The following is a 27,679-nucleotide window of genomic DNA, read 5'->3' on the forward strand; positions in this document are numbered from 1 at the left end:
GAGCTCAGGGATCCTGAGGAAAAAGTTTGTTGGTTGTTATGTTATATTCCCTGGTTATTCCACAGAGACAGCAATGAGGTGTTAGGAGGACTTTAAAAGCGGTGGCAAGAGCTTTTGCGCCTTTCGGAGTCAGAGGCAGCAAATGGCCTTTGAAGCTAGGGAGGGCTGTTGGAAGGTGGCTATTTCGCACCTTTTCTTGGCACAAGCCTTGGAAGCTGGGACCGGAGCTTTATAGATCCTAGCAGCCAATCTTTTAGCCATTCCGAGAGCCTGTCATTTTCGAGGCTTCTATCGGCAAAGACTTTCCCTGGCGTGGCAGGAGCTGAGGTCTGTACGGTTTTTTAAGCCACAAGGGCAATTCGACTCCTCGCTGATTCAGCTACAGTTATTTTCGTGCCATTTTCATTGCAGCGAGCCTTCCTGTGCAGCAGCGGCAATAAGGCCGTGCCTGAGGGAGGCTTAGGACTAAGGCCAGTATTATCTCCACAGGCCCTCCCTGAGGGAAGTTTAGGACTGCCAATATTTTCTCCACAGGCACTCTTTGGAGAGAGAGTTGCTGGGCGATAGAGCTGCCAGGCTCCTGTTCTCTCCACATCGCTGCGGCAGCAGGGAGTCGCTTAAGACATTCAGGACAATAACGGTGAGGCCGGCGTGCATTGCCAAACCTGGGGTTAGCCCAGTGACTTGAGGATCCTGCTCCACTTTACAACTGCTGGATCGGGGGCCCATTGTACCCATACTGGGAGGGGGGCTGGTGCTCCTGTCTGAACTTTGGGAGTAATTTTAGGAGTCTGCAACTGCCATAGGCCTGCAGCAGGGCTTTTGAGCATGTCTGCATTGACTTCAGGCATTCACCTGTGCTAGATTACATGATGGAGGAGGCTGGTGCAGGCTGTGGCCTAAGGCAGGGAGAAAGAGGGTCTACCTTAGAAACAGAGAGGAATGGCAGAGGTCCAGTCAAGCCCAGATACCCTAGCTTAGCTGCAGTGGCCAAGATTAAAGCTAAGGCTTGGGCTCATAAGAAATCCTCCAGGGCAGAAGAAAAGGCTGCCAGGTAAAGGCAGAAGGCCTTGGATAGGGAATTCAATACAGCCAGAAAAGAATCGGATCTGCAGGGACATCAAGGAGTACATCAGGTACTACCTTCTAGGGCCTGGTCCCCAGACGCCCTTATTGAGCAGGGCGAGCAGGAGCAATTGTCTAGATCTAGGGCACAGTCAGACCTTCTGGTTCATGCAAGGCCAGAATTCCCTGAGACAGCTGATGGGCGACAGTCTGGTAGGGGACACAGGCATATTCCAGAGGTAACCTTCACCCCTACAGTGTCAGGGTTCCATCGGGGGGGGGGGGGGGCTTCAGGAAAAGGACATGCCACCTTTTTTGAGACTGGATTTTTCAGGCCATCAGAGAGGAAATTGCTTATATACATCAGAGCTAACAATTACCTGGGCAAGTTGCCAACCAGGACAGGCATCTCGAGCTAGGGCACCCTGCAGGGGAGTCCCCCCAATTACGAAGGGCCAGGCCAAGGGCCTTATTCCCAGGATCTCCATCCAGAGCCAGTCTTCCCTGTCAGAAGGAGAGATTCCTGGCGAAGGACATTTTCTGAAGGTGAAGGTGACCAGCCTTGTAGACCGACCTTCAAGGCCCTGTTTAGTCCCTCTCTCTTTAAACCACTTCTCTCTAGAGTTGGAAGCACTGCTTGCCTGGGGAAGGATTCTGTTGCTCAAGAGCCAACCCAGAGTTTGGTAGAGCAGGAGGATTTCCTTTTCATGGTGAACACTACAGAGGTGGATGTCATCTCTATTCCAGGGGATTTTCTTGGATGTTATAAAGAGACAATGGGCTTCTTCAGTTGTATTTGCTAGACCCTCCAATGGTGGTTCTCTGTACGCTGTGGGAGAATTCAAGCGTGAGTTCAACTATCTGCCCAATGATTGAGTTTTTTAAAGAGCTTTGGCCACGCCTCCTTGGCTCGACTGACTTCAGTTTCTCAATGAAGACATGAACCAGAAGAAGACTTTCGATGATCAGCAGTTTGCTCTGAAGTTCTCTCACAAATGGACACTGGACCCAAGCCCTTCGGGCGGGAATGGATTCTCCTGCAGCGCACAGAGAACCACAGTTCATGTAAGACAATGGTCTCTCTCCAGTGCGCTGCTTGGAGAATCCAAGCGTAGGATATACCCAAGCTTAGTGTCTCAAGGGCAGGAGATAGGCTGGTCCAGGGTCCTGTCTGTCTCATGAATCTGTTGAAGGACCCATTGCCCAAACGACACCTCAGCCAGGGCAAATGAGTCCAGCTTGTAATTCCTGACAAACAGCAATGGAAAGGCCCAGGATGCAGCTCTGCAGACCTCTTCCATTCCATTGATGCCTGCTTAGCCCAGGCAGCCGTAGTAGCTATGCTGCGAGTTGAATGAGCCATAATCTGGCCTGTTACCTGTGTGGATTGATGTTCGTAGGCTATCGCTATGCAGGGCCACAGCCATTGGCCAATTGTGGAAGGAGACACTTTCTTGCCCATGGAAGCAGGCTGAAAGGAGACAAAGAATGATTCTGTCCATCAGAAATATGCTGTCCTTTTAATGTAGCAGTGGATTGCCCTTCTGACGTCCAATTTGTGCCATTTTTCGGTGGGGTGGCTGGGCTGGCGCTGGGACAAAAATCTGGTAAAATGTCCTCCTGTGACTTGTGAAAACAGGAGTTCACTTTAGGAATGAAGGATGGGTCTAGTCTGAGGATGACCCTGTCCGGTCCTATGATGCACAGGTTTTCCTGAACGGAGAGTGCTGCCAGCTCTCAGATTCTCCTTGCAGAGGTGACAGCCACAAGGAAGGAGACTTTAAACGTCAGAAGTTGGAGACTCATTGTTTTCAAAGGTCTGAACAGTGGATCGATGCAAGCCCGTAGAACAATGAAAAGATCCCATGTGGGATATCGATGAATCACTGGTGGCCTCAGATTTGCTGCACCCCACAGAAAACTATGCAGCCCTGGATATTGCAAAAGGGAGTGCTTGGAGTTAGTTCTCAGGATCATGGACAAAGCAGCCACCTGTCTCCAGAGAGTATTGGGGGCGAACCCCCTGCTGAGTTCTTGTTGCAAGAATTCAAGTACCTGAGGAATCAAAGATGTAATAGGGTCAATGAGGTTGGCGGAACAATACTGGCAGAATGCAGTCCAGGACGCATTGTAAATGCAGTTTGTGGACTCCTATCTCAAAGCCTGGATAGTCTGGATAATGCGCCCAGAGAAATTGCCCCTTTTCAGAAGATCCCTCTCAAGTGCCAGACAGTTAGCTGGAGCCACTGAGGCTTGGGGTGGACCTGCACCCCTGGCTGAGAGAGATCCTGTTCTGGGGTATCCTCCATGGATTGGGAGATGGATAGGCTGATCAAGTCCGCGAACCATGGACATCTGGGCCAGTACGGAGCGACCAGAAGGATTTCCGCTTCCTCTGTGAGAATCTTCCTGATCATCCTCAGGATGAGGGCAAGGAAAGGCGAACAGAAGGCCCCGAGGTCAAGGGCTGCTGAGAGCATCTATTCTCTCTGCTCCCAGTGTCTGGAACCTTTGAAACATCTTAGGAGATGAGCATTCTCTGGTCAAGTGAACAGGTCCATTCGTGACTGGACAAATCTTTTGGAGAGATGATGAAAGAGATCTGGATGCAGGTGCCATTCCAATTGGTCCATGGTGGCCCTGCTCAGCTGCTCTGCCTGGGTATTGGTTGCTCCCGAAATATGCTCCACTCAAATGTAGAGAAAATGGGCCTCCACTCAAAGTCCTAGTTTTTCCAATTCCTGCATCAAGGCCTTGGAGTGGGTGCCCCCTTGGCAGTTCACATGGGCCTTAGTACCTACATTGTGCATGAGTAGGAGAACATGTCAGCCAGCTACCTGGTCCTGGAATCGACGGAGGGCAGATGGGCGGCCCTGAGTTCCAGCCAGTTGATGCTGTTTTCCAGCTCCTCCTGTGACCATTGATCCTGTGATATCTGGGATTGGAGATGGGTGCCCCAGCTGAACAGACTAGTGTCCGAAATTACGATCACACGGTGGGCTCCTTGAATAGACAACCCTTCTCTTTGGCAGGGGAAGTCCATCAGAGGAGCAACCAACATACTCTCATGGATACTCGTACCTTGATATTGTAGTTGTTTCTACTGGATCTTTGATATGGCAACAGGAACCATGCAATGGCCAGGCATGAAATCTTGCCGACGGGACAACTGAGATACAGGAAATCATTTTTCCCAACAAGCGGGAGAGAATGATCAGTGGCATTAGTTGCTGAGATCGCATCAAGGTCACCATCACCCGTATGCTGGATTGCTAGCCCTGGGACAGCCCCACCCCCACCCCCCCGAGCTCTTTGGCACTAGGAAGAGTATCGAATAAAATCTTAGACCTTCTTGACCTGTTGGGACCGGTTTGATCACCCTGATATCTAATAGGTGGCAGGTCTTGGTCTCCATGCGCTCCCTCTTGGTGGGATCTTTGGGCATGGGACAGCTCAGAAAGTGACATGGATAGAGGGACAAAAATTCCAGAGTGAAGCCCAGCCTCACTGTCTGCAGCACCCAAGCATCCGTGGTGGTGTCTTCCCACTGACTGAGGAGAGCTTGTAAATGAACACCAATGGGAAGATTGAGGTGGGAGTCACTTGGCTCTTCGGAAGTGTCTGTTTCCAGCCCCAGAGAAAGGCCTCCTGCCATAGGGCTGCTGTCCACTCCTGTCCTGATATCTGTCTGTTCCCTGGGAGTAAGATCACTGAAACGGGGGGGGAGGGAAATCCAGATTCAGCTGGTCAAAAGGACTGCCTACGGTAATAGGACGCGACCCTGTAGTCCACCCATCTTTGGCTAAATAGTAAGACCTTCTTATACTTTAATCAATACTGGATCAAAAGCCTCACTGAATGATTGTCCCATTTTAAGGGGGCTGAGGCAAGATGCCACTTTGACCTCATGTCTGCCTGCCAGTGACAAGAGGCACATGGGCCTTCTCAAAGTAACATTAGCTGCCAAAGCCCACAACCCGAACTTGGCTGCGTTGAGAGTGGCGTCTGCAGAATTCTCTGTCGCCACCATCAGTTTGCTTATATCCTGGTGGAGCCTAGTATCATCAAGGGGAATTTTGGCTAGAAGTTGGTGAAGCCAGAGGAGAGTAGTCCTATTAAAAAATGAAGCCGAGGTAGCCGCCTTGATTGCCCAGGCTGAAGCCTGATGAAACCTGCGAAATGAAGTCTCCGCCTTCTTGTCTTCTACCATCATACCCTTCATCAGATCTGAGGGGATGAAAGCTGAAGACATGAGAGCGGCCACTGGGGCATATACCTTGGGCCATTGGAGAAGGTGTTCTAGATCTGGACCTATTGAATATAGTCTTTTACTGCTTTCACTTGGAGCTGCAACTGAACTAGGTTGTGTCCATTGACATTGGACTACGTCGATGAACAACTGAGGAGCAGGGACTATTTCATGTTCAGTTGGGGGGGTTCAGTGAACAGTCTCTCACTTTGGTCCTATGGCTCTTTCAATGGTTCCGAAGAACAGCCTGCCACCCAGTGGTGAAATTCAAATTTTTTTTACTATCGGTTCTGTAGGCTTGGCAGGGGAAAGATACTGCAAAATCCCCATTCCCTCCCCACTCCTGGGGGAAGGGTATTTCAAAATCTCTAAACCCACCCCACTCTGGGAACAGCCAGAGGTGGTATTTGCCGGTTCTCCGAACTACTCAAAATTTCCACTACCAGTTCTCCAAAACCAGGTGCTGAATTACACCTGGTGCCGCCCCAAAATGTGTGATTGCTCTGGCCTTATAAAGGAGGGATTTAAAGAGCTGGTTTGAAAAGACCTGTAAATGCAGGTCTATCTGGGGTCATGCCCTCATCCTCTGAAAGAACCTGTTCTGTGATCTCCTCCTTCTCCGCTAGTGAGACCTCACTGCGTAGAGATGGTCTGGGGGATAGAGGTTCCTGTAGGGAAATCAGATCTCTCCCCCCCCCCCCCCGTGCTTGCCTATCCAGGTCTTGAACATTCCCAGGTAAGGGTGGAACTAGGCTGATTCTGCATTGGAACGCCATTTCCACTCCTTGGGCAATGACCTCCGAAATATAAGCCCGTAGTTCCTGGCTTAAGCCAGGAACCTCTGGAGGGCGTAAGCCTGCTGCTGTTGAGGAAAAGGTAGCTGAGGGAACTGAATCTCTGGGACCTACAAGTAATTCTCCCCCCTGCTACTGTTAGAGAACCGAAAGGGAGCCAGCCCGTCCTCACCACCACCACCCCTTCACCCCTGGTACTGGGATGGTGATAGTGAGGACTGGTGGGCCCGGGCTTCCCTCCCTCTCCTTCCGTCCGAGCAGTCTTCTTGCACAGCTCCAACCCGTGGCTCTGATGAGGATCCACGGTCCAAAGCGCTGCCGCTTCCAGCTGGGCCATATTATATGAGGCCCTCAGCAGCGTCTTTATATGGGTAGCTTGCCTCCCCGCCAGCATCCCAGCTGGAAGCGGAAGCGCAACAGCCACTGTTGGGGAAGGGACAAAGGAGTGACGGTCACCTGTTCTCGCCACCGCCATCCCTTCGCCCCTGGTAATGGCGACTGTTGCACTGCTGCTTCCAGCTGGGATGCTGGCGGAGGAGCTGCTGGCAGGGAGACAAGCTACCTGCATAAAGACACAGCCGAGGGCCTCGCAGAATATATCCTGGCTGGAAGCGGCAGCACTTTGGACCACAGATCCTCATCAGAGCAGCGGGCTGGAGCCGTGCAAGTAGCCCACTCAGGTGGGAAGGGAGGGAAGCCCTTGCCCATCCTTGTCACTGCCATCCCCTCACTCTCGGCGGCTGTCACAGTGCTGCTTCTGTCTGGGATGCTGGAGCAGCCAGGAGGAGAAGCCGCCATGGGAGAGATGGATTGGATAGACACCGATTGCAGATGCTTCTGATGCATCTGATGAAACAGGTGGAATGACTACTGGAACCTGAGATGGCGGCAGCATGGACGTAGGCAACACATCCGGCAGAGGTGGCAATGGCAACAGCATTGTAGGGGGCGGAGGATAATGCCCAGGGCTTACCCCATAACCCAGGTCGGGAACATGGAGCCAGGAAATGGGTCTCCACGGGCATCGGCTGGCCAAAGCGTGGGTCTTTGCAGGCTGCAATAGAAACAAAATCTGTGCGCTGGGCAAGGTGGTCACAAGGCTTGGGGCCAGGTGCGGGCCAGCTTGGCCACCCCACCAAGAAGAGCGGTTTCCTCTGTTGCCCCCAAAGGTGGTGGGGAGCGGCAGGTACAGCTGCTGTGGATGTAAGTGGAAGGTGCTAGGTCTATTCCCTCCAAAACGGCCGTTATATTCCTCCCTGGACTCCGTCTCCCAGGCAGGCAGAGCAAGAGCCCAGGGCCAAGCCCATCGGCCACAGCCTCCATTTCCAAGGCTGTGGCTAGGCTGTTCAGTTCACCCCAGTGCAGTCCGGGAGACAGCAAATAGCCTTGGGAAGGTGGGGGAGGCTGTTTTCGCTCTCCCCAGACTCTTCGAAAGCCTCTGGAACCTGGGGAGGACGAAAAATGGATCTATCGTGGGCCAAAGGGGGGGGGGTCACACACGCATGCGCAGGGTGTGCATGCACAGGCATATGCATGGGGGGGGGGGTTGCATGCATAGCATTATGGGTATGGCACGCCCGAGTACGACCCCCTTGTACTCCCCCTGCTTTTGGCACGGGAGCCCAAAAAGGTTCGCCATTACTGACCTATATGATAATGAATTCTTCAAAGCCATGAACAGGAGCCATATGTCTTGTTTTTCTAATGCTGAATAGTAAGTATCAGAATAAAAGAACCAGAATGACGCCCTGACCTGATCAGAGAGGTTTCTTTACTACTATTTACCTATCTAGAAGAATCTCATCAGGCTAACTGTACTCATCAGGCTAATTGTGGAAAGAGGGGGACATAACTAAGGCAGAATATCAGCAAATAGCTCAAGCCTGTAAAGATGAAGTAAGGAAAGCTAAGGCTCACAATGAAGAAAGGTTTGCCACAAAAGTAAAAAATAACAAAAAAAAGCTTCTTCCAACATGTTAAAAACAAGAAAAAGGTTAAGGAAACAATTGGTCCATTGCTGGGAGAAAGTGGCAAGAAGGTGACAAGCAACAGGGAAAAAGCAGAACTATTTAACTCATTTTTTGCATCTGTCTACACAAGGATAAAACAGTCCAACCTATCAAAAACAGCACCACAAAAATCAGATTAGGAACGCAAATTGAAATAGGGAAGAAAATGGTAAGTGAGTACCTGTCTACCCTAGACGAGTTCAAATCACCAGGACCAGATGGATTACACCCCAGGGTTCTGAAGGAACTGGCAGACAAGATCTTAGAACCATTGAACTATATCTTTCAGAGATCCTGGAGCACCGGGAACTGCCAGAGGACTGGAAAAGAGCTGATGTGGTTCCCCTCTTCAAAAAAGGAAAAAAAAATAGATCCAGGAAACTATAGACCTATCAGCCTGACCTTAATACCAGGAAAGATTCTGGAAAAGATAATCAAGCAATGAATTAATGAACATCTAGAAGTAAACAAGTCAACATCTTCATCAATGATTTGGATGAGGGAATAAATGGGGAACTCATCAAATTTGCAGATGACACCAAGCTGGCAGAAATAGCCAATACTCCAGAAGACAGGCTTAAGATACAGAAGGATCTTGACAAACTTGAACATTGGGCACTATCTAATAAAATGAAATTCAATGGTGAAAAGAGTAAGGTTCTACATTTAGACAAGAAAAACGAAATGCACAGGTACAGTAAAGGTGGTACCTTGCTCAATAGTAGTAACTAGGAGAGGGATCTTGGAGTCCTAGTGGACAACCATTTAAATATGAGCCAGCAGTGTGCAGCAGCTGCCAAAAAAGCCAACACAGTTCTAGGCTACATAAACAGAAGGATAGAATCAAGATCACGTGAAGTGTTAATACCACTTTATAATGCCTTGGTAAGGCCACACTTGGAATACTACATTCAGTTTTGGTCACCACGATGTGGAAAAGATGTGGAGACTCTAGAAAGAGTGCAGAGAAGAGCAACAAATATGATTAGGGGACTGGAGACTAAAACATATGAAGAATGCTTGCAGGAACTGGATATGTCTAGTTTAATGAAAAGAAGGACTAGGGGAGACATGATAGCAGTGCTCCAATATCTCGGAGGTTGCCACAAAGAAGAGGGAGTCAAACTATTCTCCAAGGCACCTGAAGGTACAACAAGGATGGGTGGAAACTAATCAAAGAGAGAAGCAATTTAGAACTGAGGAGAAATTTCCTGACAGAACAATTAATCAGTGGAACAGCTTGCCTCCAGAAGTTGTGAATGCCCCAACACTGGAAGTCTTTAAGATGATGTTGGATAGCCATTTGTCTGGAACGGTATAGGGTTTCCTGCTTAGGCAGGGGGTTGGACGAGAAGACTTCCAAGGTCCCTTCCAACTCTGCTACTGTATTGTATTGTATTTTCTCTTTAGAACAGCCAAATAAACCCTTTTGGAATTTGTGTGTGTGTGGTCTCTGTTACTTCATGTCCTGCAGGGATTCTGAGCTTGCCAGTCTCTTCACCTCCCATCTCAGCTACAGATTTCAACCAGACGTTCATTTTCTTTCTCTGGAACTCAACTCCCATGTAAGATGAAATCTCAAATTTCAGTTAATACTGCTAAATTGCTTCTTACCAAAATGGAACAATAGAATTAAATATAGCATAACTGCACTGCATTCTGACAACATAATTGCAATGAGGTCTTTCTAAAATACATAGGTTCTATTTCTGTTTGAAAAAGATAAAAATCTGGGACTTCTTGGGAAAGCATGTCAAGTAGGTATATTTACAAAAATGCAGAGATAATGATTACAGAGAAGATTGAAGAACCAGCAAGTAGATGGGTTCTTTGAAATCTCTCTGAACAAGGAAGGATGAAAGATTACCCACATATGCTCCAGTTCTCCTTGCAAGGGAACTGCAGAACAGTGGTCTCCACAGATTTGAATGCTGGGAGACAAAAGTGATTATTTTTTTAAAAAAAGTTTTATTGGATTTTTATTTTCAAATATACATCAATTTCAATACGTTAATAGTGTAGCCTCTAGTTATAGTTCATTTTGATAGAAACAGCCACAACAACAACAACAACAACTTTTGTTCCATTAATCAAACATATATAATCCTAGTATTGATATACATGATAGTTTTAGATAATTATTCAATATTTCAATGTTCCATTTTAATGCCAATGATATTAAGCATATATAGTAATACCATCTTTCAACTTCTAATATTTCCATCTAATTATTATTTATATTCTATTATATGGAAATTATAGTGATTAGTATTCATCCATTGTTTTTTTTTTCTTGGCTTCAGGTTCTTTGGAGAATAGATCAACCCCTATTCTCTGTGAGAGCCCCTAAAGAATGGGAAAACTGCTGTCACGTCATCAACCCTAGTCCTTTCTTCATTAGACCCGACATACCCAGTTCCTGCAACCATTCATCATATACTTTAGCCTCCAGTCCCTGTGAGTATCCCTGATCGAGCGCTTGCGAGAATGGCTGTGCCCTGACTATCCTTTAATTTTCCCAAGACAAAATGGTAGGAGATTGTAAGTGGATTTTGTGATGGTTGATGATGAAACACTGAAACATTCTTTGCTTTAGATGGGGAGCCATAAAGAATGAAGCTACTTCTCCTTTATATTCTGGAGCAAATTTAGGCCTCCACCTTTGTACAGACTGTAGTGTAGATTCTGACTCACCCACACTATTATAGAGAGTAATGCAGTAATTATACAGTAATGTGCCATAGCTGTCCCCATTTGTGACATTTCAGCCAAAGTTGTGAAATAGTTCCTGTTATAATGTTGGTCATATTTCTATACAGGTTTCTGTTACTAAATGAGACACTTTTTAAGTGAGTTTTGCCCCATTTCACAATCTTTCTTGTTCCAATTGTGAATCACTGTTGTTAAGTTAGTAACCCGGTTGTTAAATGAATCTGGCATCCCCATTGATTTTGCTTGTCAAAAGGTCGCAAAAGGTGATCACATGATCTTGGGACACAATAATGGTATGAACCACCTGCCAAGCATCTGAATTTTGAACACATGATCATGGCGATGCTGCAAAGGTCATAACTATGAAAAATGGTCATGTCACTTTTTTCATGCTGTTGTAACTCTGAACGATTTACTAAAAAATGATTATGTTGAGGACTGCCTTTATTATTTTTCCATATTTTTCCTCTGTTTCTCCATTTTCTATACAATGAGAGTGGGTGGTTAAAGTAAGAAAGAAGTATAGGGATGTATAAGTCTGACTTCAAATCACCAAGAGCACTGGGAAACTACCAGAGGACTGGAAATGGGCTGATGTGGTTCAACTCTACATGGAGGAAAGCTTGTAGTGGGCTATCCCAAACTTCTGTCTTAGGCCCAGGGCCATGACAATACCCTTCAACATCTTAAAAATACTTAAATGAAGGGATAGATGGGGAACTCATCAAATTTGCAAATGACATCAAGCTGGGGGAAATAGCCAACACATTAGAAAATAGAATCTCCATAGACACTTAGAAGATAGGCTTAAGATCTAGGAATGTAACCAACTTGAACACTGGGCCCTATGCAACAAAATGCAATTCAGTGATGAGAAAACTAAAATCTTATACTTAAGCAAGAAATACTAAATGCATAGATATAGAATAGAATCAGCTCAACAGCAGTAACTGTGACAGGCATCTAGCTGTCCTGGTGTACAACTACTTAAGTATGAGCCAACAGTGTATTGCAGCTGCTAAAAAAAGTCACTGCAGTCTTGTGGGCATCAACAGAGAGATAGTATCAATGTCACACTGAAGAACTAGTGCCGCTTTACACTGCACTGGTAAGACCACATTTGGAATGGTAAAGGTGCACTGGTAAGATCACATTTGGACCAATTTTGGTCACCACGACAGAAAAAACATTTGAGACACTAGAAAGTTTAGAGATGCGCAATAGATGATTGGGGGACTGGAGTCTAAACCTTATAATGAAAAGTTGTGGGAACTGGGTATGATTAGTCTAATGAAGAAAAGGATTAATGATAGCAATATTCTAATATATGAGGGGTTTTCACAGAGAAGAGGTTGTCTAAAGCACTTGAGAGCAAGACAGGACATAACCAGTGGAAGCTTAACAAAGAGGGATCCAACCTAGAATTAAGGAGCAATTTCTAATCAGTCAGGGGAACCACTTGCCTCTAGAAGTTGTGGGTGGGTAACCCTAACCCTAGAGGTTTTTAAGAGATTGGACAGCTATTTGTTCAGAATAGCTTAGGATCTCCTGCTTAAGCAGCAGGTTGGACTAGAAGACTTCCAAAGTCATTGGGGAAGCCAGATTCACTTAACAACCTTACTAACTTACTAACTTCACTTACTAACTTATCAACAGCAATGATTCATTTAACAACTGAGGCAAAAAAGATCGTAAATGAGACAAAACTCAACAAATGCCTCACTTCATAACAAAAAAATGGGCTCCATTGTAATTGTACTTCCTTTTAGCCACTTACATATGAACCATCAAATACAAAGCAGACCCCCTCCTTTCGATATGTCACTCAGTATCTTGACTATATTCCAAACAGTAACCACTAATCTCTCACTTAAGCAGAAGGAAATGATATTCATGATTTTGAAAAATTAGCCAACCAGAATTCTCTTATCCTGTTTTATGACAGTTGTGGGAACATCAGTAAGAAAAACTGAGCCTGGAAATTCACAAGCCCTTCAGTTGAGTCCACCAACTTTCTGTAATTGAACTAGCCTAAAATGGACACTTTGTATCAACTCTTCTGGTCCCTTTTTTTCTTGGAAACAAAAACTAAGGTTGAAGTCTCCTCCGCCCCACCCGGTTCTGCCATATCTGCATTGGTTTTGAAATCTTAAACATATATGCACACATATAAAACCCTTTGACTGAAACTGAACTACTAGCCTCCTTGGAAACTTATCTAATCCACTGTAGGTCAGAGTTACAGAGTCTTGCTTTTTTATCTGTAGGCTTAGCCATTTATGACAAGCCCCACTTTATTCTATACAAAAATGAGGTATGTTTCCTTTGCTTCTATCATGAGTATTTGTGCTTGGTTTCCACCTATATAGATTATTAGTTACTGATTAAGCTTAGAAAAAACAAGGACTGCTAATAACTCCTCTGAAATGTGGTCTATAAAAGAAAGGATCACCTAAGTTAACACTGGTAGCAAAATGATGTTTTCAAAACAAAATCAGTTGTGAAACAATAAACAAGGAATGGCCATTAATGAGAATTTATTATTCATTTTAAATTATTATCTAAGCACAGGATTAACTTGAACACGTTTTTGTCAAGCTGCACTAAGAATGAATGCAGATTTTTTTCAGAGGTACTCCCCCAGGCCAGACAAGACCAAAAAACATTGTATGCAACATGTCTTCCTTAGGTATCAGACACTTGGGGAAAACAAAAAACTTGTTAGACACATTCAGAACAAGGAGCTAAAGTGGGAAGATGAGAGGAAGAGAGGAAGACAACATGCGAATATCTACAAGTTAATTTTGTAAAACAAAATTCACAAGAATCAGATAAGACTTGCAGTAACCAAATTTGCAATAATCAAGATGTTTAGTTTGTTTATTCCTGATCATCATCCATCCAACTAGTCTTGGTAACCCTCCTCTATGTCTTCAAGAATATATTCATATCTACTGATGCCTGGAATTCTCTTTAATTCCTGTGCAAGAATTATATAATCTATAATCCAATGGCTACCTTTACAAGTGATTTAATGTCCCAGCAGTAACAACAAATAAAATAGGAAAAACACTTTAAAAAGATAGTATTAAAGCTTATTCCATGGCTATATGGTTTCACACTAATTAATATCACCAACCCTTTTTTTGAAAATTTTTATTAAACATATTTAGCATTAAAAACAACACAGTTCCACTCTGTATGGATCAGTCACTCATATTAACATAGTTACGAATTTTATAGATTACTATACTATGTATTATATATTCATTTAAGTTATAACAATATTTACAAGTATATACATTTCTCTCTCTTTTTGATATATATCTTCCATATTCCTTATATAGTAGTTTTATATCTATCTTCCCGCCAATTGTACCATATACTCCAGGTTTTATAATATTCTGATTCTTCACTGTCTTTTACTTCCATGGTTAACCTATCCATCTCTGCACACTCAAGTATCTTTCTTATTATCATTAGATCGGAGAGGGTGTTGTTCTGTTTCCAATTTTGGACAAAAACGATTCTAGCTGCAGTTAATATATGCAGTATTATGTATTGAAATTTTTTACACGTTTTTCCCTTAATATACCCAATAGCAATATTTCCGGTTGAAGCTCTATTTTTTTGTCCTGTAATTTCTTCTAGATATTTCTTTATTTTGAGCCAGTAATCCCTGTCTTTGGGGCATGACCACCACATATGATAGAAAGTTCCTTGTTTATAGCTGCATCTCCAACATTCAGGTGAATGCTTTGGAAACACTTTGGCCAATCTGGCCAGGGGTAAATGACAACAATAAAACATGTTGTACAAATTTTCTTTGTAGGCTGCTAACATTGTTAGCTTGTAAATTTTCTCCCATAGTTTTTCCTAATGTTCCAAATCAATACTATAACCAAAATCTTGGGCCCAACTTATCATTGTCTCTTTCATTGTTTCTTCCTCCATTTTAAATCTTAAGAAATAATTATATGCTAATCATTTTTTCTTCCATCCCCTCACTTCCAATTCCAATTTATAGCAAATGTGTGCAGTAAAATATTCCTTGGTTACATTATATTTGGAAAAAAAATAACCAGTTTATAAAAAGATTTTATTATCTAGTTAACGTACTCCTAATAATAATAAAAATATATGCAGATCAAACTGTATCATTGCTTCATATCACATAACTGCAAGTACTTTTGCTTGAAGCTGCATAATATCACCCACTCTTATGGAATTCCCTGGTAGGCCTCTGTTCAGATACTAACAAGGTCCAACTCTGCTTGACTTCTGAGTCAAGAAAAGGTTGGGCAGTTCTGTATCAAGCCTAACCACTATCAGTTGGAGAATAAAGAAATAAGGGTAAAGGTAGAAGACATAGTAAAAAAATTTTTTTCTTTTCCATATAAAAGAAATCCTTCCTTCTTTTCAAAGAATTGGCCAAGCTGGATAAAATTATAGAAATACTGAGAAACATCCTTTGAACACCATGTTCTCATTAACATACTTTAACGATTTAACTATTAGAACTGTAATAAATCATGAAATCTATACAATTTCATGCAAGGTATTTATATTACCTGTATTCTTAGGTCCATCTGCATAGACTGGTCCTTGAGGTGGAGCATTCTGCCATCCGTATGGTGGGTAACCATTGTAGCCTGGTTGACCAGCTGGATATGGCCCTGTAGGCCCCGGCTGATAGGCAGGATATGGACCAGGGCCTGCTGGTTGTTGAGTATATGGTGGGTAAGGGGCAGTTGGACCCGGGCCAGGATATGGTGGAGGATTTTCGTAATTCATGTAGGACACTTACTTGTTTCCTAAAAATACAGAAATGGATTTTACTTTCAATTGTAATCTTTAAACAACAAACATACATTTTATTAAATGTATTACATTTAATAATAATTTACACATTAAATTATTATTAACTTTAATTTTAAATTAATTTAATGAAATTTAATGTAGAAAAAAGCAAGGTTTTTACACCTGGGCAGGAAAAACCAAAGATACAAGTACAGATTAGTCAAAACCTGGCTCAAAAACAGTAACTGTGAGAGGAATCTTGTGGAGTGGACAATCACTTGAATATGAACCAGCAGTGTGAGACAGCAGCCAAACAAGCTAATACAATCCTGAGTTCTATAAACAGAGGCATAGAATCAAAATCATGTGAAGTATTAGTACTGCTTTATAAAACCTTAGTAAGACACCACCTGGAATACTGCCTCCAGTTTTGGTCACATTACAAAAAAGATCTTGAGACTTTGGAAAAAAGTGCAGAGAAGAGCCTGGAGACTAAAACATATAAGAACGGTTGCAAGATTTGGATTTGGCTAGTCTAGACAAAAGGAGGATAGGATAGCAGTATTCCAGTATTTGAGAGGCTGCCACAAAGAGGAGGGGGATAAATTTACTTTCCAAAGCATCAGGGAGCAGGACAAGAAACAATGGATGGAAACTAATCAAGGAGAGAAGCAACCTGAAATTGAGGAGAAACTTCCTAACAGTGAGGACAGTAAACCAGTGTAACACCTTGCCTCCTGATGTTGTGGGTGCTTCATCACTGCAGATTTTTAAGAAGAGACCAGTCACTTGTCTATAGGATCGCCTGCTTGAGCAGGGAGCTGGACTAGAAGACCTTCAAGGTCCTTTCCAGCACTATTCTGATTTTAATATCTCATAAACAACCTGCTTAATTTTATGTTTCATTTACAGCTAGGACGCCATATACTGTCATCAACAGAAGTATTCTTTCTAAATCTCAAAGTTTTTTTCTGTTTACAGGGAAATGATTACACCTACCATCAAGCAGAGCCCTGGCAGATGCACCAGACTTCTTAGAGCAAAAGGAAGCAATTTGCAGTTCTCGGGCACTCCATTTTCAGCCCTTGAGAACCTCAGAATGGGTGGGCTGAAATGTTCAGACCTGATTTACTGAGAAGAATTGAATGGTGATGGCTAAGGGGCAAAATAGACTGTACTGGATGATGGAGTTCTAAAGTATCCACTGTGTCTCTTTAAACGCCTGAATACTCTCCCAAACACTGGGCCAATTTTTATCACTGGGGGAGATTTAATTATAAAAATGCTTAAGGCAGCCATTTTGCCCTTTTGTGATGCTATATGTGATACAACAATATTTGCAATCCTCAGGCAAATCACAAAGATCAAGTGTGGTTGTTATAGCAAAAAAATATTTATCCTTCCCTGTCTTATGGCAATGTATTCCAGAAGCATGCCTACTGCAACAAACCTAACTATAAGGAAGTAATCAATGCTTCTCTGGAATATCTCGAAGGACTTTGCTGCCTTCTTCAGAATGATGCAATTATTGCTCTCGCGAATCCCGATACCTCAGTCTAACAATATTTCTTCACAAAGGCATATTCTGGGCAAGATAGCTTGGAAGCTACTAGTGCAGCAGAACCTCCTGTGTCACTTGGCCAAAATGATTTTGCTTTCTGGAAGGACTGTTAGAGCAGGGGATGAACATCAAAATAGCCTATGCTAGCACAACTAATAGAATGACAAGCTGAAGGAGAGGATAGGCAGTCTGTCAATCCTTATGGATGTGATAAGCTAGAAAAGTACTTAGGCAACCCTGATAAGGATTGTATATTGCACAGGTATCAAAGTCAATCGTGTCAAGTGACATATCATGACATTTTTTGCCTTTGTAGAGCTGGGGTGTGCGTAGCCTGCGTGTGATGCATATGGCCTGCAGGCTGCCAGTTTGACACCCCTGGTTTATGCCTCCAAAATGACATCTGAAGGAAACAATAGCCTATGATTGGAATAAAATGTTGTATTAAGTGAGTTTACATATTGCTCAATTCATATAGTTTACCGAACAAAGTTTGATTTGGTACAGAAAGTTGAGCATAACTATAAAGCAGAGATTGATGTTTCCACCAAAGGTTGAACTTTCTGTATTTCTGATAGTACAGAGGACACAGTGCTGCAACACAAGTGGGCAAATCCAAAATTATTCCTGGTTTTGTCTTTTTTTGAGGTTGAAGGGGAACTTGAAAGTAACTGCATTTAACTTAGTAAACCTTAAAAGTTTTACTGCTGCTTGCAAACAATAATGGTAAATGTGAGCTTTTGTTTACACACTTTGTATTATTATCTCAACAGGAAGAAACTTGAATTATTCCCAAGGTACAACACTTGGTTCCTCTGCTTATTTAAAAAACCACTTTAGTTAGATATTCAATAATAGGTAATTTTTCATGGACTGTCAATCAATGTTCCCTCTAAATTTTTTTCAGTGTGAGCAGAAAAGTATAGTGTTTGAGCGGCACATTTTCATGCCTGAGCACCTGAATTTTTTTTCACAGATGTCACCTAAGACAACAACGAAATCAGTATTATTTGAAACTCAAAGTTACATTTATTCAAGGTACCCACTTAATTAAAAGTGTTATATAATATCAGTATCACTTAACAATGCTCCTGCTTAGCAACCAAAATGTTGGCTCAAAAAGTCTGGCATTTGAAGCATGCAAGTCTTAAAGCTGTTGTTACAAGATCCTTGCACCCCTAACCCTTTAGAAAAAAAAAACCCAAGGGTCTTCAAACCTGACAGCTTTAAGACTTGTGGACTTCAACTCCCAGAATTCCTCCTCCAGTCATGTTGCGGTGATGTCATCAGCTTGGATCTGCTCCATCTTCGGGTTTTTTCACAGGGGGCAGGATTGCTGCTGAAGATGCCAACGAGCCCCCGCCGCCACTAGAATAACTGCTGCTGCCACCTCCTCCTCCAACAGCACCACATTTGCTGCCCAGCGCTGCAGCTGAGGTGAAGCCGCCAAAGCTCCCGCTGGTGACCCCGCCCATGGCAGTGGCGGCGGTGCCTCCCCCTCCGCTTGGAACACCTCAGCTGGGCAGGGTGCTGGCGGGAGCTTTGGCGGCTTCACCTCAGCCGCAGCGTCGGGTGGCAAATCCGGCAGTGCTGTTGGAGGAGGAGGAGGCGGCAGCAGACATTCTGGTGGCGGCGGGGGCTTTGGGAGTTCACTTCAGCCGCAGAGCCGGGCGCAAGCAGCTAGGATTGGCTGCCCACAAAGGACCTCCCCGGGCTTGCTTGGCTGAACATGGGGCGACTGATGGTAGTTTGAGCGGCCACAGCCGGCACAAACTACCGTCAGTCACTCCGTGCTCATCAAAACAAGTCTGGGGAGGTCCTTTGCGGGCGGGCAGTTCTAGCCTCCTGCAAAGGACTTCCCTGCGTTTGCTTTGCTGAACATGGGGCGACTGACAGTAATGAGCGGTGCAGCCGGCGCCTAGGAGGTCTTAGGAGACCGGCTGTGCCGTGTAAGCTCCTGCCGCCATCCCCGTGCCCATGCTAACCCTAGATTTTCTGACGCCCCTCAGCTTCCAGAGCCTGTGACAGAAATCACTGCGCGGCAGTTAGAAACGTATGTTCCCACCTTAGAGGGAACAGTGCTGTCAATGTTGCTAGAGCAGCTTTGTTTTTCACAGCTTCTCCAATCGGCTCCAAATCCCTAGAAGCAGCTGCCCTATCCAAGAAGGTTACTAGCACTGAAAAATTTCACTAAGTGCTTCTCAAGGAAAAAGTATTTCATCCATACCACAGCAGCGATATAGAAACAGCTATATTTTAGAAGCATAACTCTGACAAGCCAATGAAGAAGACTGGCTGGTGATAATAAAAAGATGAAATATTTTTTTATTAGAAGAAAAACAAATTTTCACTTATTTCAAGCATTGTTTAACCATTATACAACACTGAATGGGAGAAATGGACATAAAAGTCAAATCTAATTCTATAATTCTGCCAACTTGATATATGTATGTTGCTGTTTTCATCATTAGAGCAGTTGTTTGAACAATGGTGACCTAACAAGTCAGACTACATTTGAATAACTCCTACTGAGCTATGCATGGAATTGATCCAGATAGATGTCATTGGCCTATATGTCAAATACTGTACTACCCAAAATACTGTACTATCCACAAAGAATTGTTCACAGATGATGCTCACTGAAGCATCAACACCATATCGGGCTGACCACCCTAAAATAAAAATAATTACTAAAATTATAAAGTTATAAATAAGGTGCCTATTCCTGTACAGTATATTAAAAGCTCATTTATAAAAAAATAATGAAAATGTTTAATTTTATTTTCAAAATTTATTAAATGTATTGCTAGTGATACATCATACTGGATGAAATCAATGAACCACAAATGTGGATATAAGTCAAAAGAAAAATCATGCATTGGAAAGTTGGATGCTCTGTATTCCAAATATCTAAAACAAATATCACATGTTACATCAAAGCAATCGGCAATGTTGCTATGTATGACTAAGCAGCTGCACTTTGCTTTCTATTCCTGTACAGAAACAAATTGGCAATTTGAAATAGGTAAGAACAGATTTTTCTGTGACCCTTATAATTTTACCAATTTTTAAAGTTTTATCTTCACTGTTTTGTAAGTAAATAATCCACTTTATATCACTTCCCCTTTCTTTTAATAATCTTGATCTTTAATCCCTTCAAATAATGTCCTAGAATTTCAATTTCTAAAAACAAAACAAAACAAAAACCTTTCAGCACTTTATCAGATTCCTTTTGTAAATCTAAGAAAGTTATCTAAGTCATTCTTTTGGTTTGCCACTTGCATATCCCTTTTAATTATTAAGGCATCCACTGGTTTCATTTTTATATTCAATGTAACATCTTTCATATCACTATTTCAAACTATCATTTCCAAATCCACTTTCCAATCACTCCTAGTCCTGTCCAGCAGACACTTTTAAGATTAACTTGTGGGAAAAGCCGGAAGCATCGCAGCGAGACTAGCTGGAAAAAGGCTGGCGAGCCTCACGGAAATCCAGCCAGACAAACAGCTGTTGGGAGGTCTTCAGACTGAAGCCTGTCCTGGAGGGACAGAGAAGAAGAAGGGTTATCTCAGATGACCTAGAGGAACCAGCAGTTCCTCAGGAGGTCGGAAAAAAGCCCTTCAAACTGGCAGTGGGGGCAACAGCCATAACTGAATGACCACTACAAAGCTGGCATCTGGACTAAGTTATTGTACTGGAGCAGTGTTGGAACAGTGTTGAAACCGGGTGAGTGATTGATGAACTCCCCCCCAAAAAGAGAAAAAAACATCTTAATCTTAAGAAGGGTCCCAGAGCAGAATTAGCAGCTAACTGGCTTTTGGGGAATTTTATTGAAAAAGGAGGCAGAGGAGGTTAAAGCACCATAGCCTCAGAGGATTTTGTCTTCTGCAGTTTGGAAGTGAAGAAAAATTAATCACCAAAAGTAAGAGCCCAGGGGGGAAGTCCTTTTTCTCCTTATTTTATTTCATTTTTTGTCGATTAAAAACGCTTTGACAACTATTGACAGTCAGCTGTTGGATTGTATTGCGGTTTGGAGAGAGCTATCTACTGGCAAGCAGAAAATACTACACTGGCTAGTGAAAGAAAAAAATGAAATAAAAGTGAGAGTGCAGCTGGGAAGTGTGACCTTGGCTACAGAGAAAAATACTTTGAAACTGTGAGAATTGTTAAAGATAATCTGTTATTGTAACATTGTTTGGCTGCAACTGTTTATAGCTGTGGAAGAGAAAAACCTTCAACTTGGACTAGACTGGATTAACACTAAAATTGAACAATTTAATTTGGAAGACCCTAAACTTGTAATTAAACGTGGCATAATCCAAAATTTAAAAATCTGTAAAAATAGTTAAACTTGTAAAATAGAGAGTTGTATGTATGAGGGATTATTTGTGATGCTGAAAAGTGCGTGTGAAATATTAATTAGTAAAAAAAAAGATAGAAAATCAAAGGGAAAATACAGAGCAAAAAATAGAAGAGGGGGTAAAAAGGAGGCACAAATGAGGAGCAAGAAGATAAGGTGGAAGAAAGAAAACTTGAAAATAAAATTCAGACAGATTTCACTGGGATTTAAAGTCATAAAGAAAAAGCAGACAAAGGGGGAGATCCCTCAAAAGAAACCACAAGATAGTAAGGAAGGGAGGAGAACAGGGAAAACCCTTGAGAATGGTACCAGAATAATAAAAATAACTACTCTGAAGAAAAGATATTATAACCATAAAAACAGGAAAAAGAAAAAGAAATTAGGAGAAAGGGGGAGAAGAAAAATGATTAAAAGAGCCCAAGAGAAAATGGATAAAAGAGGAAGGGCAAAAGAATTGCATTAATAGATTAAAGGGAATAGTAGTATGATTGGTATTATTATGTAATTAATTAAGAAATAAAGAAATTATAGTATATTGTTAATTGTAGAAAGATTAACTTGTGGATGCATTGCTCACAAATATCCTCAGAAATTTTCAATGTAATATATTTTGCTCCATTCTGTGTTAGTAGTCAGATGAAAGTGTTCTTCTGTTTTAATGTAATCTTTGGTCATCTAGCATCCACTGTTCAAATTCCCATCCTACCATGTTTTCTTTCAAGAATTCAAAACAATTGCATTTTTCCATAGAAAGGATCCTCACAATTAATTTCAAAATCTTATTTCAAATCCACCAGGACCCCTAGTCCATTTATAACTTTCCAAAACCAATGATTTAATCAATGCTTTAATCACCTTTTGTTACTTGTTCCCCCCAAAATTTAAAATGCATTGTTAAGTTAGCAATATCCTTAAACCTATCTTTAAAACTTCTTTTATTAAGGATTAAAGGAAACTAATCCAGAGCATCCTCTAAAACTTGTCACTTAGAAGGATCTCCCTAGTTGAAAAATAATTGGCAATTTCCAAAAGTGATTAAGAAATGAGATCCAACAGAACTTATGGCTATGAGCTTGATATAATCCCTTGACTTCCAACTACCTCATGAATCTGTTGTAGAAAGCTCAGTTCCTGATATTTACTCACAAGGAACAGCTGTCCATAATGCAAATGGGCAACCTCAATCTATCCAGACGGGTCTGGTTGCCAATCTTGCCGTAATGCTTTCTGTGCTCCCTCGGAGACATCTAGGTCGCCATGAGTCCTCATCAGAAATCTTTTCACCATAATTAGCTTGTCTTTGGTTGTTAATCTTGCTTCTGAAAAAAATTCTCTTCTTAAGTCCATCATCATTACTATTTTTTTTCTTCTGTGTCCTGGAATCTGGGGTAGAGCTCCAATTCGTTGAATTCCCTTTTCCATATTCCCTTCTTTCCACTTTCACCCACATTTGCTCCATTAATAAATTCATCTATTGTTTTATCTTTATCTTCTATATCTTCATTCTCCCCTTTAATTTTTGGGGCTCCAACCCCATCATCTCTTGCTGTTAGGAAGACTAGTCTTTCCAACTCCTTCTCAATTCTCCCATATCCTTCCAATAGATTTTGAATTCCAGCCAAGATATTTTGGAATTTTAAGGTTTCCTCATCTGAATATTGATCCATGTTTCCAAAACAGAAGAAAGAAAGAAAAACTAATAGCCACTGCCACTCTAGCCTTCCAGGCCTCTTTTATTTTTTATTTTAGATTGACTTGAACACAAGTTCTTTTATGCTCGTCAAAGGAGAAAGGTTGTGCTCCCCCCCTTTCTTGCCCCTGCCAAAATAGTTCTCAAAGGCACCTGCAAAAACAATTCATGCCCTTGGCTCTTTATCAGTTTCTGTAAACAAGTTGCAAACCCTTCAGCTACAAAGTCAGTGAAGTCAAAGAAGGGAAGAAAAGAGATACGTTGTTTCAAAAACCCCAGCCTCTGGCCTCCGAGTGGCAGTGTGCTACTTTCACTTTCTAATATTTATCTCTGGCTTATAGGAAACAAAGTTCTTTAGATTTCTTTTCATGAAATTTAATAATAAGTAATAGGAAGAATTGTTAAAATAAGAAGAAAGTCAAAAAATAAAGCAACAAAAAATAGAAGAAAAAATCAATCCGTTCACTTTAAGAGGAAAAATGAGAAATGTTGCAAGCACTTCAATCCACAAAGAATAGTTATAAAGGAAAAAAAAGCTTTCCGCAGCAATCCAATTAGGATTAATTTCGCCGCTCAGTTCTTTGCTTAAGGATCTAATTTGGCTTTAAAGAAAAATTTCTTTGGGCAGTCTTTCATAAAATAGAAAAAATACCTCATCAGATGGACTCACTTTCTCTTTTCACTTACTTCCTTCCGGAGCATCCTGATTTCATCAGCCTGGGGGCTGGCTATTTACTGCCGGCTTGAACCGCTTCCCTCAGGTCAATCAGGGACTTTGCGATGTCCCTGAAACCAGCAAGGTTTCATCTTCCTGATCACCGTCTCTACGGGACGGTTTAGGTCTCAATGGACCATCCAGCGGCAAAAGTGTCAACGGCGGTCTCGGAGTATCGAGACCCCACATTGTGACATCATAATGTGACTTCTTTTTTCCAATCTTGTTGTAATGCTTTCTGTGCTCCCTCAGAGACATCTAGGTCACCATGAGTCCTCATCAGAAATCTTTTCACCATGTACCTGATTATTATGTGTTCAGGTCAGAGAAGCTCCTTGCACAACTGATGATCCTTCATGTACTCTTCAGCATTTTCTGACAGATATGAAAGCCAAAAGCTACTCTGCTTCTTAATTATTTCTTAATTATGTCCTGCTATTCCTCTAAGAAGTGCCAGGTAGCTTACATGGACTCATTTAACCCTCACAACAGAAACCTAATAAGGAAGGTTGTAAGAGAAACAGATGACCCCAATAGTCGAAACTGACCCACCCCCTCATTCTCTAACCAATGAGCTAATTACTATTTCAATTGTGACGTAGCTTAGCCATGCACTTGATGAACCAGTTTCACAAGACTAATGGCTATTAGCAAGTTTACAGTAAGCAAAGTCTTTCTTAGACTCCCATATTATCCAAATCAGAGAGATATAAATATTATAATAGGTTTGGGCTCAATAGGCTAATACCAATATTCAACTTCTTTTGCTCATACACATTCCTATGGTCATAACAGATCTTTTAACTACCCCCAGTATTTATCATAAATGAAGGATAGCAGTCTTTGTGTCTTTACATTCTCCAAAGCCAAACTTTCCTGTCTTAAATCTTTACACTGCTACTCCTTCACTAAGCACTTTAATGTTCCCAGTAAGAAGTTGTCACAGTGCTTCTCAACACAAAAGTATACTTGTATCTTCAGAATAAAGTCAGGAATTATGAAGCCATTCAATATTGCTTTCATAAATGACTATCCCATTCTAGGAAAGCATCAAGACCAAAGAGAGAAAATCAAGCATCTCTTCCTCTTAGTCCTTTTTGTTAATTTTTTTTTTACTTTTATGAACAATGACTTTATTTTTTTCTTCACTATCTTTTATATATTCTTTTATTTTATACTATTTTATCTGCTGTGCAACTCATGGCTTTTATTCAGTCTTATTTTATAGTAATTAAGTTTAACTTTACATGTTATTCAGTTATCAAATTGAGGCATTGGAAACAAATACAGTAGCACAGAATGAGGAAGATGAAAAGGAAACTCAATGGTTGTGACAGACCATAATGGATTCAGAATGAAATTACAACATTTCTACTGAAGTACAGCAGTAAAAAGGTACGATTCCTGTAAAGCTGCAACTAAATTAAGGAACAACTAGATCCAGCATTTATGAGTCACACAGTAACAGCAATTAACAAACACATTGACTATAATTAACAAATGAGCATCTTATATTTGACCCAGAATCCATTTGGATTATTTGTTTTTGAAGCAATATAGGTGAAAGGTAGACAGATATTCATCTCAAATCTTAAAGAAAACCAGGAAGAGAACCCTCTCCAAGTACAGGAAAGCACCAGAAAAGAAAAATCAGCCTAATTTTACTTCTGATTCAAAGGGGAGAAAAACAAAGAGTCACAAGATGAGGAATCGAGACAGAAAAGATTATATAAAGAGATACAATTACTAGTATTGATGTGTATTCTGCAGGCCAATCAAATGAGATCAGCATTGGCATGGGCATTATGGTAAATTTTACCCATACCTAACATTTTCAATAAACAATGAAACAAAATTATATCTCAGACTTATTCCAATTGCTATATATTAATATGGGTGTGTGAAAATATTAATTCTTTACTGGTGAAGAATTTTTTGCGTTTTTTTTTTAACCAGCCATCCTCCCCTTGGATGTTTATCTTCATAGCCACCCTGTAAAATAATTTAAGCCGAGACAGCTCGACTGGGGCCAGGCTAAGCTTTACACAACCACATTAAGAGTACAGTACAGAGCGAGCTGTTGAGCCTTCTGTGCCATCCTTCGCGAAGAAATAAGCAGGAGTTGCCCCGCCCCGCCCCACCCACCACGAACTGTTATTGCACATCCTCCTGCCACTTCGATTCAACCTTTGCCCAGAGGCCTCTCTCTTCCTGCTGCCCACCAAACAAGGTCGTCTTGTTAAAACCGCTAAGTCACAAGGAGCTACAAGACGCACCCCCCCCTCTCCCCCGCCTCTTCCTGGAAAGGCTGGCCGGGAAAAATGGTCTCCGTGGCTCCAGGAGAAGAACCGGACTTTAACGTTTTAGAGCAGTGTTTCTCAACCTTGGCCCACCTGAAGATGCGTGGACTTCAACTCCCAGAATTCCCCCCAGCCAGCTCTGCTGGCTGGGGGGATTCTGGGAGTTGAAGTCCACGCATCTTCAGATGGGCCAAGGTTGAGCAGCACTATTTTAGAGTAACCGCCGCATTGTGCTTGTACACCTGACCAAGTACGGGCGGGCGCACCAAGCGCGTTCGCCTTTCTTCTCCTCCAAGATTTCCTCAGCCCCAACACAACCTGGCCTGCCCACCCACCCCTAAGCCTCCGTCCCAGGAGCAGGAGCCCAAGTGGGGCGAAGAACCGTAAAGGTAGCCCTGCCCGAGACGCTACCAGCACAGCCGCCGCCGCCAGTGCAGCCGCAGAGCTGCAGCCGTCGAATGGCCTTCCCTGTCAGGCTAAAGGGACCGATCCTGGTCTCCAGCTCCCTGGCGTCTTCAGGCAGACTAGGCTCGATATGCACGTACCCCCAGGCTTCCTAGGAGCCTTCTCCAACCGGCGATGCCCAAAGTCCAGTCCCAGCCCTCGCGTCGTCCCCAGGGGCAGGAGCCGCGCCTACCTGTCTCTGGCGTCCTCTGAAGGCCGGTGTCCACTCTCCCCGTCTGCTCCTTCCTTCTATCTATCGGTTTCAACAATACCACCGCAAAGTGCGCACGGCCATGACGTCACTCCAGGAGCTCCAGTCATCGGGCGGCCAGCGAGGGAGGGCGCTGCAGTGGGGCCGCCGCGCCAGCCCTGGAAGCATGCTGCCCCCGGGACGTGCGTACAGCTCTTTCCGCCACCTCCGCGGTGTTGGGGGGAGGTTTCAGGTTCTTTTATTGAAGAGCCCTCCTTCTTGTGGTCCTAATGGTCCAGTCTTTTGGATCCCGCGGGAAAGAAGGGACAGGAGTGGGGTAGAGGCAGGTCACGCCTGCAGGACCCCCCCCCCGTCTCCCATTATCTTTTGGCTGTCTGACTGCGTTCTTTACAACACGCTTGTTTATTATGGTATCACATCTTTCGCCCGCTGCAATCCCAAGCAGACTCTCGGCGGTTCACTGAACGATCAAAGAACATTTTTTAAAAAAATAAAATAAATAAATCTACAAGCCGAATTACAGAATTAACCCACGCAGAGTCTGGCATTAGCCCACAAACTTCCTCCGGAAAAGATCGGTTTTAGTTGCTTCCGGAAAGCGCTTAGAATTGGAGCGAAATACTGATCCAGTATTTCTGATTTCATCTAGATCATCTTAACTCCAAAGCGTCTTTGATCTGTGACTAAGATGGTAGTTAGGGAGTGGGTGTGTTCTTTTTTTTAAATGGTAATTAAATACGATGTATACCGGCATCCCTTTCCTGCA

The 27,679-nt window shown here is 42.8% G+C and overlaps 1 protein-coding gene across 3 annotated transcripts in view; it reads right to left on the bottom strand.

The window, feature by feature from the left end:
- CYSTM1 (cysteine rich transmembrane module containing 1) overlaps positions 1-27,043 on the bottom strand; it is a 33,559-nt gene extending 6,516 nt beyond the window's left edge. Inside the window, exons 1-2 of one of the 3 annotated variants that reach the window (XM_014059427.2) lie at positions 26,896-27,043; positions 15,401-15,643 (exon numbers count right to left, since the gene is read on the bottom strand). In XM_014059427.2, the coding sequence (XP_013914902.1) occupies positions 15,401-15,623 (223 nt within the window). In that variant the 5' untranslated portion in view covers positions 15,624-15,643; positions 26,896-27,043. Of the gene's footprint in view, positions 1-15,400; positions 15,644-26,669; positions 26,779-26,803; positions 26,825-26,895 lie in introns of those variants that run through there. The other 2 variants (XM_014059429.2, XM_014059428.2) reach the window with 2 other exon arrangements.
- Positions 27,044-27,679: the final 636 nt, after the last annotated feature.

This window comes from Thamnophis sirtalis, unplaced genomic scaffold (genome assembly GCF_051295495.1).
Source record: "Thamnophis sirtalis isolate CommonGarterSnake01/CBP01778 unplaced genomic scaffold, rThaSir2_p1.2 scaffold_8, whole genome shotgun sequence".
Classification (NCBI taxonomy): Eukaryota; Metazoa; Chordata; class Lepidosauria; order Squamata; family Natricidae; genus Thamnophis; species Thamnophis sirtalis.